The 22136-nt window shown below is 38.9% G+C and overlaps 2 protein-coding genes across 3 annotated transcripts in view; one reads left to right on the forward strand and one right to left on the reverse strand.

Moving 5' to 3' along the window:
- Positions 1-21567, reverse strand: part of si:ch211-140l13.3 (uncharacterized) — a 46055-nt gene extending 24488 nt beyond the window's left edge. Inside the window, exons 1-5 of one of the 2 annotated variants that reach the window (XM_067572346.1) lie at positions 21057-21567; positions 19959-20209; positions 17443-17539; positions 6778-6833; positions 5305-5386 (exon numbers count right to left, since the gene is read on the reverse strand). In XM_067572346.1, coding sequence (XP_067428447.1) covers positions 5305-5386; positions 6778-6833; positions 17443-17539; positions 19959-20186 — 463 coding nt within the window. In that variant the 5' untranslated portion in view covers positions 20187-20209; positions 21057-21567. The remainder of the gene's footprint in view (positions 1-5304; positions 5387-6777; positions 6834-17442; positions 17540-19958; positions 20210-21056) is intronic. The other variant, XM_067572347.1, reaches the window with a different exon arrangement.
- On the forward strand, positions 11329-17133 carry LOC137169274 (12-(S)-hydroxy-5,8,10,14-eicosatetraenoic acid receptor-like). The gene is made up of 3 exons (XM_067572349.1): positions 11329-11998; positions 13350-13755; positions 14603-17133. The coding sequence occupies exons 1-3, from the start codon at positions 11844-11846 to the stop codon at positions 15068-15070; spliced, it is 1029 nt and encodes a 342-aa protein (XP_067428450.1). The 5' UTR covers positions 11329-11843; the 3' UTR covers positions 15071-17133.
- Positions 21568-22136: the final 569 nt, after the last annotated feature.

Raw genomic sequence — 22136 nt, forward strand, 5'->3', positions numbered from 1 at the left:
ACTGGGAGCTGTTATAGTCCGTGGGCCAGAATTTGGTACCACCTAATGTGGCAAAATCTGTTTGGTACCAGTTTGTTGTAGGGTCCATATAAGTACATTGAAACATGAGAACTGTTTCAAATGAGTAGCTTTACTATGTTTTTGGGACAATAATTGTTTTTGCTATTATCGCCCTGCAGCATCTGCACATAAAAGCATGAAACTTGGCACACTTGTACGGTTTGGAGCCAAGAGCATTTTTAGATTAGATAACTATTCTGAACGCTGTGTGAAGGAAATCACAGTATTTGATTATCTAGGCTAGACATGATAATATCATGTCTATTGCATGCATGTCGTGTAGAGTTTTAAAAGCTTAAAGGTCCAATATATGACATTTTGAACATTAATATAGCAGCAAACAACTATTTGCTATGTAAAGATATAGTGGAGTAATGGCGACCTGACCAAAGAATGAATATACAAGCTTCTCTGTTTGTTTTGATAGCCAGAAATAGCTAGAAATAGGCAATGCAGTAACAGAATCTTGATCCATATTTGATCAGCACTGCATAGTTTGACAGTTTGAGTTGAGAGTTTTGTGAGCTGTCGGTTCATCCAACCCCCATCTGTTGGAGACGGTATACTTGCTGCTACCTGAAGTGCTTATAACCAACAGCGTCCTCCTTGGCACACTGCTCTTTGAGGTGCTGCATCCTTAGTTGAGGGGGGATTTGCTCCATTCCTCTTCCTTTTTTTTTGTGAACAACTCAAGACGAGCTTGATTGATGTTGAGTTGATCGTAGAGGAGAATTGTGAAGCGTTCCATAATCAGACCTGCCAACCTGTATGCATTTTGACATCAAAGTACGCTGGTACGATGAGTCACTCTTAACTACGCAAAAAGCAGGTGATGCCTGTGAGCTCAATTCATACATCCATGGTTCAGTTGTGCACATGCAGCACTTAAGTCTAACCCTGCCTTTACCCAAATATCAGCGGGGATGGTCATAATTGACAAATGTGTAATGTCATTTCAAGAGACTGCAAATCGCCAGCAACATGACAGTGATTTTATCGCTCTCGATCCTCCTTCTCACTCCAGCTGGTTATTTCCTCAAGTGAGGACACGACTTTTAACTCCTTTGTAAACGTGAACGGACTGGGGTGGATGTGGAAAGTTGAAATTGTGAAATGAGTTCAGTTACTGCAGACCTTCCAACTCTGAAAAATATTTAACGTTAATAACTTTAGCCTAACGCTAGCTTGCTTGTTCACCAGGCATTTACGGTGGTAAAGTAACGTTAGGATATATTGTCCGTGTGTCGCAGATTGTAAAAACGTGACTTTTCATAGTGTGTATCCGTAATTATTGTTGCAGCCAAACCCATAACCGTAGTGAGAGGAGCAGTGGCACGATGGACAAAAAGTTAATGTGCAACAGAAATAACGTTATCTGGAAAGTTACCAGGAGGCATGCGTGTTAAAGGCAGAATGGGCTTGTGGCCTGCTCGGAGTGTGTGTGTGTGTGTGTGTGTTGGCACTGTAGTCTACAACTACTCCCGGAAAACTTCAAGGACCCCTCACTGCAAATTAAGTACAATATTTAAGGAGGGATGTGATGACTTCTACAGTTTCAACAGTCATGTTCATATTCAGCCTGTACTATCATTAAGTCATCAAACCATTGAGTAATAGCCTTCCTATAATGAGAACTGTTGTATTAATCAGCTCTAAAATATTTACTTCATCATAGCCCCAAAATAGTCTGTTTAGGCTGGTTTGGGTTTTACAGCTACATGGTCATCATCTTTTCAAATTAGCTGTGAATCATATTTTCAAAAATCATATCGGCTTAAAGTTTGATTATTGTGGAGGTGAAATCAATATAAACTATATAAATGCAGCAGTAGTGGCAGGTTAGTGTGTAGCCTGAGTGAAACTGTGTTCCTTGGTCAGCTGTGTTGAGGCAGGTGAAAGACAAGAGAACAAACAGGCATAAATGACCAACTAACAGTGGTAGCTTCTGCACATATTTTTATAAATAATCTGCTATGGTTATAAAGAATTTGCATATCAGTGCTTCCCTCACGTTTGTGTCTGTTTGACTGCTGCATGTATGCAAATGATGTACACACATTACGTGTATGTTTGCAAATTATGTACAATAATTCATTGTGCGAACAACAGTGATTTGCATCTAATGCATCTAGGTCGCGGAAGTGGTACTCAATAAATTCGTCCAGGGTTGGCAGGTCTGTATAATGGAAATGACCTTCTCTTGAATGCTTTTTGGAGCCTTTGCCAGAGCCATGAAGGCCTCTGTTGTCATGTCATCTGCATTCCAGGTATCTGATGCTGTCTTCTTGCCCCCGCAGATAGTGTGTCACAGTCAGTGAAGGCCTGGAACACAGGAAGGGCCTTCGATTCGTCAGGACCCAAAGACTTGGCAATCTCATGGGCAGATATGTATCTGATATGTGTCTGAAGTTCTTGCCACTCCCAAATGCCATCCAGGGTTGAAGGGTTATCATGTTGAGAGATATAGACTTTTTCAAAACATCAAACCAGAACTTGCCACTTTCGGGTTGGTACCAGTCAGTGAAAATTCTTGCCTGGGCCCGTCGACTATTAGCACCACTAGCTGATGTAGCTGTAATGTTGTACAGGAATGAACAATCATAACTTCAAACGCAGATTATTTTAACCTACATTATCTCAAATCAAGGACTATTTTGATGCAAAACTCAGAAGGTGATTTTTGCTCCTCAAGACTTAAAAGTGCCAAAATGAGAGAATAATTATAATAACAAAAGCACAGTTCAGAGCAGCTGAAGTCTGTCTGTCTCACGACGGGTTGGACTGAACCAACTCAAAGCGTTTTTTGGGCCTGAGCCCCAAAGGGGCGAAGACCCTCTTGTATCTGTTCTGTTATCTCGCCACTTCAGACCTAAATTTGACCCCCTAAACATGTTCAAAAACTCACCAAATTTGGCATGCACATCAGGTCTGGTGAAAAATTTGATAAAATATAAAAATTATCCCTAAAGTGCTAAAATGTGCTCTATAGCGCCACCTATGTCACTAAATTGGCCGCTACGGCCCGTAGGAATGTCGTAGAGAGATCAAACCAAAACTCAATTATTTGTCTCATCAAGACCTACAAATCATACACAGACACCCCTGACCTAAATCCAACAGGAAGTCCGCAATACACACATGAAAGTACAACTTTTCCCCAATTTTGGCCCCTGAACAAACGCTCTCCTCCGAGGGCGTTAATGGTATCGGCTTCAAACTTTACCACATGACTTATGACACTGTGCTGATCAAAAGATGTTAAAAACTTTGTAATAACTTGAGCGGTTTGGATTTTATAAGCCCCGAAAGTTGCAGTGCCACATCACACCTTACAATGTAAACCGATGGGGAGGCAACCAATGGGCATGAACTTTGTGTCAAACAAAGTTTTCAGACGTCTAAACTATGAGTCTGACCACTTTCAAACCTGTATCAATGGATTCGCAACAAAATTTCCTATTAAAACATGTGATTTTAAATGTAAGATTTGGGAAAGTCATGGGATTTATGAGGATATTTCACAAGAAGACTGACATTCTCCTCTCTAACTGAGAGGGAGAGAGACAGAATAGGAGGGGGGTGGGTGTGGGGGTTGAATGGAGCTCATTGAGTGAAGGTGATGGTTTAGTGATAAAGTGCTGCAGAAAAATAAAATCAAAACTAAAATTTGTAGCTCTGTACTGCAGTTTTTCCTTTATTAGAGCCCGAGCACCTAGCGGTTCGCTCACACTCTCCATTCAAATATATGAGTATTTTTCTGTGTCCAGCTGCAGTTACTTATTGTCTCTACACACCTAACAGTACATATGTCAATCAAACTTTGACCAGGTCATGTAGGTTTAAAGTCTTTACTTTTCTAAAAATAAACTTGATGAAAATTAGGAAATTAATTTGTTTTACACACAAACTCATCAAGAGTTTCCAGTTTACTAATTGAAATTCAAGTGAATGGACCCAAAACTTGCTTAATTTTGATGACATAGGTGTGAGCAAGACAGACATGTCTCACCCTGCAGAAAATTCTCATCCTCACACTGTTGAGGTTTGATGTTTCGCCATGACAGAGGAAGTTGCTATAACTTTATTGTAAATGCTCCAGTCTGCACTAAACTTTACATGTTTGATAAGAGTCCCGGCCTGAACACATCTACATGACAATATTCCATCAGTGATGCAAACTGGCTGAATAGCGCCTCCTACAAAATTGCAGCGAAGCAGCCCCAGCAGCAGGCAAAACAATGGACAAAGGAAGTGATGTTTATGTCCTTCTTGCACTGTCTGAAAACAGCCCAGGTCTGAAGACATCTACATGCCCGTCACAGAAGCCCTTCGATTGCGCTGTAGCCTGACGTGCGCTGAGGCGCGAGGGCCCGTTCAACGCTACTTGCAGCTTTAATTATTACTTGTTTTTGTCAGTTGCTGAAAATAGAAAAATGATCATTGATATGAGCTGCTTAAATATAATCACCTGATTGCGGTGACTGTATGATGATAAGTTTATTTTTAAAAAGACAAAAAGTGGGGCAGCAAAACCATAACTTTATTCCCCCCTGACTGAATAATAAGGATGCTTTTGCTCCACTTGCTCCATTGCTCAGGTGCCTGTGATTATAACGTCCTGTTTTTTTTCACTGTACTCTACTTATACAAATTAATCTGCACAAAGTTCAAAATGCAAATGAGGGATGAAGGTTCAGGACTTCCAGATATAGTTTTAATGTTTATAAACTGTGCTTTTGAACTTGAAAAGTGAAAATCAAAATATTTTTGACTTTTTAACATTATTTTAGCCATAAGATAAGCAGATACAATGAACTGATTACAGCCAGCTGCATTTGGATTTTTTACATCTGTTGTTTCAAATGATCATAAAATGTAATTTTATTTGTTTCCTGGCAGATTTTCTTGATGGAATCTAAAGACCTGCCTCACATTTCATCAGGATCTTGTGGTTATGAAGCATTTTAGAGTTTTACATTATGAAAGTGGTATTTTAAAGCATCAATGTGTAGGTGTTTCTGTGATTATTGGATGTTCAGTTGTTTTGTTTTCTTTGTCAAAAAAATGTCTACAGAGAAGTCTATTTGAGTCTTTTTCAGTATAACCACTGGAATCACCAAAGTGAGAACTTTTTAAATCGTAACACGGCTCGACACGTCGGTATGAAATCTGGTTCAGATAAGATCAGGCGTTTATTCTGTTGCTTTGTGTGTGCAAATAGAGAAGCAGCGTTGATTTTCTTACCCTGACTGGGACATGTCAGGACAGGATGATCCTCAGGCCTGCTTCGATCTGATGGAGGAGATGACACTGGGAAGACTGGGAGCTGTGGGGCCATGAACAGACCCAAGAGATGGGAGGACAGGACAGAGATTAGAATGACAGGAAACATGTGAAGAGAAGAAGAAGACAAGAAGAGAGGCAGTGAGACTAGTTATTGGAGTAACAGGATTATGAAAGCTGATGCTGTTATCACTCTTTTAGCTGCCAAAAAAAACTATATTTTTAGTTATAAATGGCAGATTTCTCAACATGAATCCCGTTGTGTTAGTCGTGGGAGATCTCTGAATCACCTCAGAGATATTCTACACGTAAATGGAAATAGAATGACGTTAAACTGAACCATGATGCGCTGGATCAGAACAACTGGATCAGATGATAAATACACAAAAAAATGCACGTTATCTGATCCTTTTTATTAACTTTTATGTGTCATACATGACAGTAAACTGGATATCTTTGGACTTTGGAGTGTTAATCAGACAACCTTGAGCTCTAAGAATGATAATAATAATGGAATTGTTATAATATAATAATCATAATGATCATTTTTCACAGTTTTCTGGCATTTTATAGACAAAAATGATTAATCAAGAAATTAATCATCAGATATAATATACATGTGTGTTTAGAGAAGACTCTTTAAGAAGCCTCAGAGCAGAATAAAGTTTAATTAGCTGGTTAAATATTTGGTCTGACTGATTTTACTTTGGCCACTTGGGGGCAGAAGACACATAACCCCAGAATATCATCACCTTTTAGAGGTATTATGGCCAAACAGTTGGCAAACAGTTGGACATTTACATATACAGCAGAAATGGAACAAAATAACCATTTATTTAATCTTGTGTGTCTGCCCACTGATGAATAAAAGTACAATACCCCCTTCTCTTAGTCACTCTGGTTTGGTCTTCACCAACTTCTGAGAAACATATCTGACATTTAAACTTAACTTCGAGTGCCTACATAGCATGCAGTGGGTTTATCAGAGAGTTAGTGGAAAACAGCTGAATGTTGATCCTTGAAACAGGCCTGATAAGAGCAGTGAGAGTGAACCAGAGAGTAAATAAAACCAAAACAACGAGCAGAATGAGGCTAAAAAGCTCCGTTAAGTTGCAGTAGGGGGTGAAGCATTTCACATTACACATTTGGTCCGTTGTTAATATGAAAATATTAATTAATGGAGCTTCAAGGCAAGAATGCAGAACAATAACATTGCTTTACCCTCTAAAAAACAAAACATATTCATTATCTTGTTTTTTATCTATATAAAAGATCAATAAAATATGATGTGACTTAAATCTGTCTTTACATCTACATCTTTTTATCACTTATTTTCATTCAAATGTAGAGAGTTGTGTAACCAAGACTTTACTAGTTTATTAATAGTCCTGATAACTTAAAGAACGCGCTTTTATCAGATCATACAGCATGTACCTTCTTGGCGCACTGCGAGGGCACACAGACAGGAAACATCAGACCTACAAGAGAGACTGAGACAGAGATAGAGACAGAGTAGGAGAGAGAAGGAGATTAGATTGTGAAATAACATTTTTAGTTCCCCAGAGATAATGCGTGTGGGAGGGAACACAAGTCCATTGCCCAGAAACAGCTTCTTGGCATTTCCACACATAGTGATTATAACAAGTTTAAGAGATGTGTTCCAGAGCACCTTACTCTAAGTGCTGACAAAGTAAACAACAGAGTGATTGTATATTATTGCCATCGTTACCGGTGCTTCACAACTGGTCCTTAATAATAAGCAAGGTGTCTTATGTTGTAACAAAACCTGTCTGTGGCTCACAGCTAACACCTGATGCATGAAAAATTGTTCTGCAGCGAATCACAAAGACAGAATAGTTTGTTTATTCCACATGTGGTGCTTGAACTGAGGAATAGATGAGCACTTAAAGGCATCTTATCTGAACAGAAAAAGGTCACTGTCGGCTTATGTACCTGCAGGAAACGTAGGTGCACAATGCAATATGACTGAGTCACGGTTATGTCTGAAAACTCTATTTAAAGGTACATCTCTTTCCTAAATGCCAACCTGCACACAACAGTTGAGTCTGCATGGTTCTCTCTCTTTCAACATGGACTAATCTGTCTTTCACACCAGTTGCGTAAACACACAGTTTGCTCATGGTGGGGTGTAATATTGTGGGTATAATGTAAAGCATCTCCCATCCTACGAAGCACCTGAATAGGATGCTAACGACTACATTTGAATGTAAACAATCCTCATTTTGTGACCGTGCTTTGAGTCTTTTTTACCAAAATCCTGAGATAAGATACAGAACTCGCTCCTTCATTCTGCTTTATACTGACATTGGTGCCATCATAACTTCAGATTTTCTGAATTTGGTTCAACTACAAAGCCTCACAGAACACCAGCGGCCTGTAACTACGAAGCAAGTTCAACTTAGTCTGGCTCTCTTTTGGGTGAGCTAGTTTCACTGAGCCGATAACGCTGGCCGTCCAGATAACCAGCATCACATTCATGTGAAAGAGGCGGGTTGTTAATACCAAGCGACATCATCAGAACCATGAATGAAGTACTTCATATGATATGACATGAAACGGTGATAACAAGAACCTGCAGAAACCTGTTGCCTCTGTTGCCTTTGGTCCTGTGGTTTGTCTGTATGTTGCAGGTCCTTGGATGGGTGGAGCCGACATGTCACTGGTGTACTAACTGGGAACACCTGGCCAGTGCACCAGAGTGTATTTAAGCCCGCCTGCCCTGATTCTAGTCCTTCTCTGATCCCTTCCCCGCATGTTCTGCATTGACAGCACGCACCTCACATTAGACACGCAACACATTCATACACTTTCAAACATCACTGATACTGACTTCCACACCTCATTGCAATTATGGTTATTTACGTCAATAAATTTCAGTTTGTTATCGCTGAGTTTGGGCGTGCGTCTCCTTCTCTCGTTGTGGCCTGCGAGCCTGTAATCATACAACAGAATAAGAAGATGTAGAAACACTAGAAATCATTTCTACATATTAAAAGTAGGCTTAAAATACATGTAGGAATTATTATATATGACTGAAGTATTTTTGCTATTTAGTTGGATGATGAAGAAACATTCTGAATATGTCACATTAAAAACTCAACTAAAGCAAAGAGTATTAAAGTAGTTCATGACTGATGAGTCTGTCTGACCCAAATGTTGCTTTTATAATCACGGGAGCCAATTAACGTTTTTGTGGATTATTTTTCTAATAAAAGACAAACTTTGGTTTTTATTTCCAGTTATCATCACACAGGTTGTCTCGTGTTATTCTGAGCTGCAGTGATGGAATCAGAGTGTAAAATCATCCACATTATCAGCTTCACTCCGGGGAGAAAATTAAGTTTGCACGTTCAAAATGTAAAATCATCATTATGTGATTAGTGTCATAAACGTTTGTTAGAAGCTCTGTTTTAAAACCAGATTGGAAATAGAAAGCCTGGAACAATAAAATGTTTCCACCGACCTTTTTTTACTTGTCACTTTGTAAACTTGGGACTACTTTTGTCCATGTCGGGATCCTGCAGGAATGATCTGATTGGTCAGTTGTCGGGGTGTTGACAGATCGTAATCTGATCCTCTAACCTGCTCCGGAGCAGGTTATCTGTTCAGCACAAGTTGGTGACTTATCTCAGTTAAAAGTGAGCTTCATGATTCCGGGAAACGTGACTTAAGCCCAAAGACAACCTGCTAATCTTGCTCCGTAGTACAGGCCTCAGGGCAGAGCATGCTGCTACAGAAGAGAGCAACTTGCACTCTCTATTGATAATAATGTGCTTGATCTGAGCAATGTCACACTTTGGTGTGAAAGCAGTGAGTGAGAAGACCGAGCTACACGGTCCGAATCAGAAATGACAACCATATAAACAAAGCGGCTGTTTGTTGATAATGGTTTAATGCACATGTGATAATTTAGTGTTAATGAGTCTGTTTAACTCACATAATGCTGTTGCATCCTGTCTGCACCTCTAAACACTTAAAGGGTTTAATGTGTTTAATGGGTGAGAAATATAGTCAGACCGATACTGGATTTTTGTGGACTGTACTTACTGATATCAATATGTAGGAGTTTTAAAAAAAATCCCAAAACAATGTATTGGTAAATATTAATTTTATTAAACAAACAGATGACAAATGTATAATCTTTATCTGAGGGGAGTCCCACATTCTCAGTCTCTGAAAACCCCTGTTCTACCACATTATTTTTCTTTTAGGTTTCTTATCTACTATATGCATCCGTTTTTAACTTCCTTTTGCTGCTGCAAAACTAAAATGCAGCACAGAATCAATAAAAGTCATCTTGTCTTATCTTGTCTGAAGCATGTTAGATAGTAGTATGCTGCTGCTGTGCTCTGCCAGCTGCACCGATGAGAACTGGAAAGACTTGGTCCAGGTGGTAAAAAGGGTTCAGAGGACTGTGGGAACTGTGGTCCAAAACCTGACCACAGTGTATGCTACACAAGAAGGAGAGCACCGTCAGTCAGCACTGTTACAGCCATGCATAAGTGTCTTTTATGTATTATATGCAGACAGAGGACACTTCTTCTATGCTCACACGTCTCTGTATTGTTTTTAATGATCTAACTTGTCTCTTGTAAAAGGTTATTGTGATGCTTTGGTCAGTTTGTGAGTATCGGTTTACATCTTTCTAATTTTGTTTTTTTCCAGAGGAACTCTGCACAAACATTTCTGTGGCAGAAAAGCAACGTTGCAATGACTTTGATTGGTTAAATGATATGCTGTCGTGGTCAGAGGTGCAACACACCACATTTGTAAACGCACTCACTGTGTTAAGACATGTTGCAGAAGTAATCTTACATCATGTCTGGGACATAGCATGAGAAAGAGCTAAAAACTAGCAACAGAAAAGTGACGTCTGTTCAAGTTTTTTTCTATTTCAAGCTTTAAATAATTAGCATGTAGCTTACAGCAGCTGAGACCAGCAGAGAAAGAGGTCAATGTTATTTTAATGTTTGACTTGATTGGAACAAGATGTTTAAAAGCTGATGCACCCTTGTTACAAGTTTCTTCTGCACATGTCTAACATGAATATGCAAAAAATTCTCATCCAAAACATTTTTAAAGAAGTGACTTTTTGATTTCTGTCTGTCAGGGTTCATCTCAAACATCTACATGGTACAAAGTATGATTGGGGCTGCTTCACTGTTCATCTTACATATAAATGTTATGGAAAAAAGAGGAAAGATGGTGTGAGAAAGGTGTAAAAAAAAAGTCTAGAGAAACCTACGACACCTCGGACGGTTGAGACATCACTTCTCTGTTGTTTGCAAATGTGCTTTAACATCAGTTTTCTAGAACTTCCCTAAAACTCCGGACCACAGTGTTTGACGACTTGATTGAGAAAGATGACTCTATTCATGATATTATTCTATTATTTCTGTTGATGAGTCATTGAGTTGGTGGGTGTGAGGAAAAAACCTATACAACATAAAGCTGACAAATTTAGCACCAAAACACAGTATATTCCATACAATGGGTTTCTTCTTGCTGTAAGATTTGTCCGTCCGTGTGTATAACATAATCTACATCATGTCAAATCTTCTTGATCTTGTACCCAGACAACTTGCTATGTCATTGGGGGCAATGTTTTCCTACTCCTATCACCATCAAATGCAAGGATAATGCTAGACATGTGCGGACACGATGGTTTCGTATGGACAGCCTTCTGAGGAATTTCACAAGTGTTAAACCGGTAAACACCTTGAACGGCTGGTTTCTACTTACTATTGTCTGTGACATACAGACACTATACGGGGCATGTCTTCTTTCACTATCATTGTTGATATCAAAGTGCAGTGAGGCTTGTAGCATCAAGGCATTTTTAGCTGTAAAGCTGAACAATAATAATATAACAATAGTCTTTATTTATAGAGCAAAAACATTACAAAGTGCTGCACAGAAACAGCAAAATAAAACAGACAAGTCATAAAATCATCAAGTTTTAAAAAGAAAACCTTCATGTTGTGTTTCTCAGTAAGAAACCCCTTCTCTTTAAACCACACCTCCAGCTGACTATAAATTCTTCCTCTCTGAAGGAACGGTGGCAGCCTCACACCAAAAGGGCTAACAGACACACTGAGACAGGGTGTTTTCTCTTTTTTTTTAACGTAGTGCTTGTTTCAGTGTTCACAGTGTTTACAGTGCATGTTTCCTCGGTATGTTTTGGCACGGCTGGCCGAGTCTTGACAGAGCTCCAGAATCACTGTAAGGCTCTCAGAAGGGGGACTGTTGAATTTGACGGATCACGGTGAGAAGCAAAATCGGTGCCTGAGGAGAGAAGATTCTGGCTCAGAGGCGACTGCAACCAGCTCCAAGATAAAGGATTTAACCTTCTGATGCCTGCCTGAAACACCTTTAACCCTCATCCTTCCTGTTGCTGCGTTATTACATCAAATAATACTCCTGTTACTGACTGTAACTTCTATTACTGCTGTGGATGCACTACTACTTCCAACACGGTTATGTTAAGCCAACAAAACATGTCTACAAATGCGACAGTTGACCACTGCAAAACACCCAATTTGGTCACATATAAAGCCCTTTCCTGGGTGATGATTGGACAGTTCGTGCTGGGTCTTCCTCTCAACCTGTCGGTCCTTTACATCTTCATCTTCAGGTATGAAGATCACTACATCACATCCTTTTTCATTATATTTTTCAGAATGTATTCAACAGTAAAAATGTAGATAAGGATCTGTAAAAAGTCAAGAAAGCCTTCTGGAAAAGGGAAAACTTTGGCATTACGCCAAAGATATAAAATAAACTTGATAACTGATAATGCACGACTCATCATCTGTTTGGAGTTTCCCAGCATTTAACCTCCCTGAGTGACTCAAATACATAGTTAAAATCATATGTCATATAGTACTGCTGCTACTGCTTTCTATGAACTGGAATGACTGAGAAAAACTGGCATTAGGTCACTGTTGAATCACTGGAAGTGGTGAGCATCTCACCAGCTGTGACGGCTTTCGATCAGCCGACAGACAGACTGATGAAAAATTCAAAACTACGCAGTGCGTTCCTTTTTTCTACTATTATAGCATCGTGACCGCTGCCAAGAAGAAATACTAATAAATGTACACATCTGCTCACTCCAGTAAAAGAGGGATGGGAGCGCAGAGTTAACATCCTGTTTGGATTCTAATTTGTTGGTAGCAAAGTTGATAAAAATCAGGTCAACACTAAATAATCCTGCAGACCACAGTTTATTAACAACAATGGAAAATTCAATATTAATTAACAATGCTTTACAAGCAGACCTAAAGTGAGTTGGTTTGAGTTTTGAATGATACACATACTTATGATTAACCGTACAAAAACAGATCTGCAGTTGAAAATCCACTGCAGGTTTAGGGTGTGCTCCTTTAAAATGGCAAATATGTTTGGAATCCAATAGCGGTTTTACCTTACATCACCTCAGTGGTGAACCAAACAACATGTACTCTGTTCGAAGAGCGCTTATTAAACGTGATGAGTTGTGTGCATTATCTTGTGTTTTTGTAAGTGAGATGAGCTGATAAGCATTTGTAATGTGGAACATAACTGTGCCGTGTGAATAAGAGTGACTCTTGACAGTACTGAAAAAGGCTTCCAGCACACACACTAGCCAGAATGCAGACAGTCAGTGTTTTGTTTGGCACCGTTGTGTTATTTCCACCACTTAAATATAAAGTGCAAAAAGAAAAGCAGTGACAATGATAATAAGATAAAAAAAATAAATCATAAATCTCATATGACCACATTGAGAGAGCACAAAACCTTTCAGCAGCACATCCTATTTGAGACATCCTATCTTAAATATAAGCATCAGTTTGATCAGTGACGTCGCTTTAGAGGCGAGCACAGATTTTGTGGGAATAAAATCTTAATCTTAATTTTCTTTTCTAGGTTTATTGTTGATGCAGCAAAAAAAAAACCTGCAACATTACAACAAATAACGGTTTTGTCAATAACTTCCTCTTTAGGTTCAAGTTCTGGAAGAACAAAAGTATCTTCCTGTTCAATATTGTGGTTGCTGATTTCCTGCTGGTGGCCTGTCTTCCTGCCAAGGCCTACCACTACCAGCATGGCCAGAGACGCAGTCTGAACAGTGTGGTGTGTAAGACGATGCTCTTCATGCTGTTTCTCAACCGAGGGGCCAGTATCGGCTTCCTTATCACCCTGTCCATCGATCGGTACTTCAACGTGGTCCATCTCGGAAGGAGGAATTTCGTCAAAGTGTTGAAGAAAACTCCGCAGATCTCCATTGTGATCTGGCTCCTCTTGCTGCCCCTCACCATCCCCACTATGGTCAAGACCTTCGAGTGCTGTAACAGCCACGGCCGCGAAGTTGAGACATATTTTCACGACGTGACAGACACCTTCAGAGAGGTATTGCTTTGGGGGTTTTTTTGACTTGTTTGGTTTTGCTTTAATTTGGATTATCACTGTTGTAAAATAACCTAAGACATGAAAACCAAACAGTCAATCAGTTTCATTGAAATGGGAGCATAAATCATAGTCCAATATCTACCTATGTGCCAGAGAACCAACCCTGCCAAAGGTTTACTCATTTATTTAACAGTTAAGAAGAACTATGCACTACCTCATATCGTCACTTCCTATAAAGATAACAATCAACACATTTTATTTGGTTTAATGGTTAATCTAATTGCCCTGGTTCCCTAAATAACAGCTTCTCACAGGCAGCTAAAGCCAACTTCTGCAGGCATTACAGCATCTTAAAACTCTGGTTTTCCTGCAGTAACATTATATTTAAGGATGTCAAATATGTTCACTCTTTAAATTTGAAATACTCGTACAAATATCTTTTAATTGAGCACAATTACAAGCATCTTAAATCATATTTTGAAATTCTGCAACATACTGTATCTATGCAAAAATGTTTCAAAATCACAACAATGCAATCAATGCTCCAAAAATCCAGGTTTAAATTGAATTCAACAGTTATTTTAATGCAAAAAGACATAAATCAGGAAATGAGGAGCATATCTTTAGTAAAAGTTTAAATTATTAAAGTCCAACTATTATTTTTATTCTATTACCTACTATTATTATTCCTGAGAGCATTGTGACTGATGAGGAGTTCAATCTCAATATTGGGGTTTAGAAATGAGCAACTATAGCATATTGCCATGATGGGTTTAGATAATGATCGGTTATTTTGCAGTATGGGATACTAACAATCTTTCTTGTTGTCACTTTTCATTTTTCAAAGGTCGTGTTCTTCACCCAGATCATCATCCCCTTCATCATCCTCGTCTACTGCACGGTGCGCATCGTCAACCGGCTGAGGAAGAAAACCGTCGGGGAAAAGACCAAACTGAGGAGAGCCGTCTGCGTGGTCATGTCCGTCGTCGTCGTCTTCTCCATCTGCTTCCTGCCTTGCACTATAGCCAGAGCGGTGCTGCTCGCTTTCAGGCTGAACAAATGGCAGGCTGCAGAGGACGTAGCGGTTCAGGTCTACGACAGCCTCATGGTCCTGTCTTACATGGACTGCCTGCTTGACCCGCTGGTTTACTGCTTCTGTAACTCAGGGTTTAAAGACGCTTACATAACCACCTTCTGTCCCACGTTCCTGCAGCAGAAACTGCTTAATGCTGACTTTGGCATGAGAAACGGAGCAATGACGACAACAACAACGTCTGGAGCTAAAACCATTATGTTGCCAGTAATGGAGAAGTGATTATTGGTTTTTTTTTCTTTTAAAATGCCAGTAAAAATATTTCATTGGAATCAGTGTATCTACCAGTACACCTCAGCCACACAGACAGCATAAACACTGCTCCACCCACACAGGTGTTTCTGTGTGTTGGTTAATTCAACAATCTGAAGTCATCAAATGTCATTTACTGAGAAGCGGAAACACAATGCGGTCCCCCCCCTCCACAGTACCACACCTCCTATATAGCATTAGTTTCCTGCTCATGTTTGTGGTTCATCTGAAGCCGTGCTAGTCTGAGATGTTTTATTTTGAAGATAAGATAGTAAACTGATTGTATTTTTATAGATAAAACAATATGCTAAACGCAATTCACGGTGTAGTCGCATAATACACATGAAAAATGAACTCGTGTCTTTTTTGTGTAATCTGCTGAAATATTTTTTTAATTTTAATCTTCAATTAAAGGACAAATCTATTTTTTAATAACCTTTTGTTACAGCTAAAGAACTATATTTACTTTCTGCACTTTTTTCCATGTGAAATACTGCTTGATATAAGATCAATAATGTGCCTTATAAGACTCGTAAGTTAAAAGTTTACAGCTTTAAATATCTGACTGCCCCTCGTAACCGGAAATGTGTCTTGTTCAGCCAAAATACCTGCAAACACGGGTGTTGGCGTGCAGGGCATTTAAGTGGATCAACAGGGTTGTGTTACCTGGCTTCATATTACGTAGCTCTGAGGGCTGCTGCCTCTAATGTGAGGATCAGTTTGCAAAATAATAATATATAAGGATATAAAACATTGTGTTAGGGTGTAAATATACTTCAGCTGCATGGCTTTAAACAACGTATACAGTACTTGAATATATTAAGGCATTTTAATCAATCAGAATGTACAGGTGTGAATGTATATTAATGCATAAAATGTCCCTGGAATAACTATAAAGCACTCAACAGTATCATTAAGTATAGAAAAGCCCAACATAGTGTACAGCAACCTGTTGGTACTCTATGTTTATCCTTACAGTGTTTGCAGAGCGCTCATTCGTCGCTCAGGAAACTCTATATTTCTGTGTTAAGCATCGTGTTCATACCTCAGACCAGTCGGACCTGTCTTCATCGGAGTTTACTTTTAGTGTTTAACATAGCGTAACTTCTTATGACTTTACTCAACACTGCACATTTACAGTCCAATATCTCACCATTGCTCCAGGAAACTTTTTGAAGTTGATTTCCTTCTGTGATTGTAATCACTTCCTAATGTGTGACTGATGATTCATGTTGTTGACTGATAATCAGAGTTTAATAGAATGCCTGGTCTTTAAAAGAGGTTAAAAAATCAACAACCACTACAAAAATGTCAAACCTAAGTGGACTACAGGAACCTGGAAGGCTGTTATAAATATCCCTCATTCACACTGTGTACATTTTTTGTGATGTTGATGATCGAAATTGAATTATTTGTATAAGATTGAGATAGCGAGTGAAGATATTTGTATACTGCTGCTGTAAATACACAGGAAACAGGTGATACAGTTAATAGAGCTGCATTGCGGTGTGTTTGTGAGTCCTTGAGAGATTGAAGAAGATAGTGTCGTCTTTTCTCAGCAAAAATATTACTGCAAGAGTGCTGATACATAAACACTGAGCAACGAGATGACATGCAAAGCTTTTTTCCTTTACAACCGTCTTCCTCTTTTTTTTGAATGGTGTAACATTATTCCAAACAAAAACCACAAAGCAATACCTCCATAACCATGTTGTGCCCCATACGTCATTGTAGTGTCAAAATGTTGACATTTGCCTTTTTCCACCTCTTAGAAGGAAGGTGTTACAGTTTATTCAGCTTGTGTATCTGCAATGGGTCAAAAGGTCTAATTCATTTGTGTCTTTTTGAGACTCTGTCTGTACAGCTGATGTTGTGGTGTGTACCCTTTGCTCTGGGCAGGCTGAGTGGTTGTTGCAACAGGACAGCTGGTCGGTGGCTGGAGGTTAGCAGCCACCTAGCAGCAACATCACAACGAAGAAAAGAAGTGTGAAAGCAAAACCAACAAGAGCTAAAAATAAAACAAAAAAAGTGAACACCAGTGTTGTCTTTGCTTTCTTGCAGCTTCTTGGCTGCGTGCCCGGCCTTTCGCTGCTTTAGCGCCTTTAATGGCTCAACGCCAGATACAGTAGCTCAGCATCTGACTGAACGCTGTCATTAATATTATCATGATAAGTCGCAGGTGTTGAGTTGGGACGCTTGACAAATTCAGGAGGAGAGGAAAAAGTAACAATACACTTCCTGTTGTAAAATCTCACACAGCTGAACTTTGCATTTGTTGGAGGTGAGTTGTTGAAAATGCTCAATCACAATACTGAAATCCAGATAATCCAGATAATACTGACCTGCTCCTAATAGAGCCAGCAGTCTGCTCTGCTCCTGTAGCACATGGCGGATCTGCTCAATCTGCTCCTGAACCAGATCACACGGATGATCTGGAACCTGCAAAGAAACAAGAGACAAACTTAAAGAATTTAACCAAGAGGAGAAGACTGGTTTGTATAGTTTTAGATGCTGCACAGGAGATAAAATAATCTGGTGTTCTACTGCCGCCTAGTGGCAAGAAGAAGACATAAGCTAAAAGTGGACATATTACCTGATTATCATAACCTTACATAATATCTAAAAGAAGTTCCCAGTTACACTATTAATTAAAGGAACACCCTGATATCTTCCTCTGGTATTAGAAATATCTATTCATGATAGATTCCTGTGTTTCCAGATATATAAATGATGCACATGAGTTAAGAGAATTATGTGCTACTTAATACACAGAAACCAGAATTTGTCAGATATTTTGAAATCCTGCACATTTTTTTTATACATTTGAGCTCAGGAATTATTAACCAATGTAAATATTGTAACTTGCCTGTGGTCGTAATGTTGTGGAAAAATCTTCAAATGGACCAATAAATCTTCAGGTCACCCACAACTTAGTATTAAACTCAGAAAATACACTGGAAGCTGGTAGAGGTCAATGTGAACAGGTTTACTGTGCATAAAGAGATGCAGAGTAAACTGAGGCCTTTCTCCTGGGACAAAGAAAAACCTGATGCAAAATCAGAAAACCTCATATTATACACTTTTCATAACTCCTCCTATTATGGAGCTTAGTTTCTAGTCTCCACCTCATTTTTAATTAAATTCAACCATCTGGTCATTATTTCTGAGTTTATAAGTGACCTTTACGCTTTGGTGATAATACAAGTGTGACTTATCTTAGAAATTACTTTCTCTGCATCTTTCACCTTTTCTCACACTAAAAACGGACTTGGCAGCCTTTAATCATTTCACACAGGAAACCAAATTGCTATATCACAGATTAGCCTTCTTGCTAACTCCCTGGGAACTGTCTCTTATTGGCATAATGCTATCTTTGCACTCTCACTGGCACATTCGTTTAATCGTGGAAAGGCAGTCTTCAGTAACCAAACGCTGTACTAAAAACACATGTGTTTTGATTGAACTGTGTTCTGGTTTGCAGAAGCTGCAGTGAATTTATCTCATCTGACTGTTTAACAGCTCTACAGAGAAGCTACTGAAACCAAAACCTGACACTTTAACAACAAACTCCATCATAAGTACACTGTAAATACACAGTGATGTCACACTGTCAACATCTGGCTTGCTGTCTACAGCGATCAGTGTTTCATCTGTAATTTTTTTTTTTTTGCAGCTGTGGTGCTTTTTGAGTGACAATTCTTCATTTGTTACATATCAGCTTATACTTTTTCAGTTTTGGATAATAAAACGACACAATTACAATGTTTTAATGTCACATTTTCTCTTGCTGTGGAGGCGCAGCGCTGCTGAATGAATACAGAGGAAATAATACTGGCAATAAAAAAATGACACCATTAAAACACAACAAGCGCAGGAGTGCGAGCTGCATCACTAATAGCTGAATGAAATACAGTTGTGCTCATAAGTTTACATACCCTGGCAGTATCTGCAAGATGTGTATCATTCATAGTGTCTATAGTTGTGACCATAAAACTCAATTTCAGTCTCATCACTCCAAATAACTTTGTTCCAGGAGTTTTGAGGTTTGTCTCGGTGCTGTTTGGCAGATTGTAAGCGGGCTGTTTTTGTGGCGTTGGCGTAGTAACGGCTTTTTTCTGGCAACTTGACAGCGCAGCCCATTTTTGTTCAAGTATCTCCTTGTTGTGCATCTTGAAACACCCACATGCAACTTTCAGCTGAAAGTTGCATGTGGGTGTTTCTTTGCAACCTGAACAATTTTCCTGGCAGTTGTGGCTGAAATCTTTGTTGGTCTACCTGTCCGTGGTTTGGTATCCACTTCATCGGTGCTTGAACACTACTGATTTTTCATTTTCGAATCTTTGGATACCTTTTTATATCCTTTTCCTGATTTATAAAGTTCAACTACGTTTCCTCGCAGGTCCTTTGACGATTCTTTTGCTTTCCCCATGATTCAGTATCCAGTAAAGTCAGAGCAGCCCTGGATGGAATGTGCAGGGCAAGAAACTCATTGACTATTTATACACAGACACTAATTACAATCAAACAAATCACAGGTGTGGAAACTTACCCTTCATAGCCATTTCAACCTGTGTGTGTCAACCTGTGTGTATATTATCAGGCCAAATGTGCAAGGGTATGTAAACTTTTGATCAGGGCCATTTGGGTGATGTCAGTTATCACTATGATTTAAAAAGGGCACACGCAAATAAATGGCTTCACCTGACCACTATCCCTAAATAAAAGAGTCATATTTTCCAAAAAAAAGCCAATATTTCACAAATTCTACCAGGGTATGTAAACTTATGAGCACAACTGTACATTTTGTGGTTGACTTCATTTAATCAAAGATATTTTAAACAAGAGAAGTTGAGCTTACTCGCTGCACTATCTCATTCAAGGTGTGAGGAGCATCACCATGTAGGCCAGCAGCAGTCGGCTGGGATTGTCCTGTGTGGCCATCATCATCATCATCATCATCATCATCGGGGCTCAGCAGAGAAGAGACGTGTCGGTTCTCCCGATGCTCCGCTTCACTGATTCCAGGGATTGTTGGGATGGACGGAGGAGACTGAAGTGACTGATTCGAGGGTATTTCAGCAGACATCTTTATTCTGAGTTCGTCTTAATCTGAACACAAGAGAGTGGACTGTAACCAACAGAAACATGAAGCAGCACAATGAGAGAGTAAAAAACTAGAACATTGCTGCTTCTCCTGGTCTCATCTGTAAATCTTCCCAGTTTCCTTGATGCTTTGACAAAGTTCTGGTGTCTAATACTCATGGGATATGTAGTTGAATGCTAAGAAAGTAATCATAATTTTAGTGTTAGTGTTTTTTGATTAAAGTGTATCTAATCATTAATTAAAAGACTCAAATGTAAAATTAAAAAAAAACAAAAAAAACAGCACATCAACATAACGTTAAATAAAAAAATATAAAAAGAAAAATGAGTGTTAATGTACAAATTAAATGAACCTTGTGTCGCACAAGTAGTATTTATACTGGTTATTCTGTTATTTAATACTATATTAATGGATAGCCTACTATTGCACATATAAGCTATCATACATATTTTTATTAGTATTTTTAGCATTTAGTATTTTTATTTATTGTATTCCTTATTTATTATTCCCATTTTTATTCCTTTACGAATCTCTGCTGCTGTTAGAGGTAGATCTATCTATCTACTGAATGGTAGTTATCGGCTGAATAGTTAACCTAATATACTAATTAATAGTTAATATATGAAGCTGTATTTACATACATTTATATTATCTACATGATTGGTTTATAAAGGGTTAATATAACGTTAGATAACGTTTACCAAGGTTGAGGTTTTATTGAAAGATGTTACTTTATTACCGTTTTAAAAATCAGATAATATAATTAAAAGTTTAGCGAAGTTAGTTTTAATTGAATTTAACAGCTGTTAAGATTAAAATGGACGTTTTAAACCTGACATTATTAAACGTTACCTTTCGTCGCAGCTGAGTTGACGGTTGAGGGAAGTTGACGGTTGCTACAGTTACTGGGCATCATCATCATCATCATCACAACGTGTCCTCTGCGTCACAATTAAACTTTAAATGCAGATTCACCCACTTAGGGCTGATTTATGGTCGCTCGACACTTCTGATGAGTGTCGCTCAACAGAAATTAAAGAGTCGCGCGACGTTTTCAAAAAGGTTTCAGCCGTCTCCATGGTAACCAGGTTTATTTACATTGTATCATCCAGACCGGGACTAATTAAACAAGGATGTTACTGTTGTCTAAAGTTACAGACGCCAAAATGTCAATAAGGAAGTTCAGTGAAAACTACAGTCTCCATGGCGACGCTAGTAACGCTACCCAATCACATGGTGGGACAAAAGACGACGGTGTCCGCGACATAACAAACTTCTCCAGGTGTGAGACATGAAAGGAAAGTGTCGAGCGACTTAAATACGTCATTTCTGTCGAGAGACATATACCAAAAGTGTAAAAGCTACACAACACAAGTAGCATTTTAATCACAAACTGTTACTTTTGCACAAGAACAGGCTAAAAGGTAATAAACTGTTATTAACGTGTTTGAAAGGGGAAAACTGGTTAAAGGACAGGTTCCCAGTGTTTCCAGTGTGTCTTAAAACAACAGTCAGGTGTCCATATGAGCAGTGAAAGAGGTTAACCTCACTGTAATTATTCCTCCTGTTCATACTGGATATTAAAAGATCCTTCAAATGTGCTTTCAATGGAAGTGATGGAGGCCAAAATCCACAGTGTGTCCACAAAGTCATTTAAAAGTTGATGTGAAGCTTATATTCAGCTTCAGCAGTCTGAGTTAGTCATATCAAGTGGATATCTGACACATTTACAGTCTTTTTACCATCAAATTCCCTCTTTGTGTTTCCTCGGACAGTGTTTCCCTGTTGAGCTGCAGGTGGAAGTATAGTAACAAAAAGAGGAACTTTGGCTCTAAAAAGACTGTAACGTTGAAAGATATCTACTTGATTTGACTCATTTGGACGCTGAAGCTTCATATTAGCTTCATTTTTGCACAGAAGAAGGACTGTGGA

The sequence above is a fragment of the Thunnus thynnus genome, chromosome 18 (genome assembly GCF_963924715.1).
Source record: "Thunnus thynnus chromosome 18, fThuThy2.1, whole genome shotgun sequence".
Classification (NCBI taxonomy): domain Eukaryota; kingdom Metazoa; phylum Chordata; class Actinopteri; order Scombriformes; family Scombridae; genus Thunnus; species Thunnus thynnus.

Coding starts and splice junctions, on each gene's coding strand:
- LOC137169274 (XM_067572349.1), top strand. CDS start 11,844: ATGTTAAGCCAACAAAACATGTCTACAAATGCGACAGTTGACCACTGC. Junction 11,999..13,349: donor CTTTACATCTTCATCTTCAG/GTATGAAGATCA, acceptor CTTCCTCTTTAG/GTTCAAGTTCTGGAAGAACA. Junction 13,756..14,602: donor TGACAGACACCTTCAGAGAG/GTATTGCTTTGG, acceptor CATTTTTCAAAG/GTCGTGTTCTTCACCCAGAT.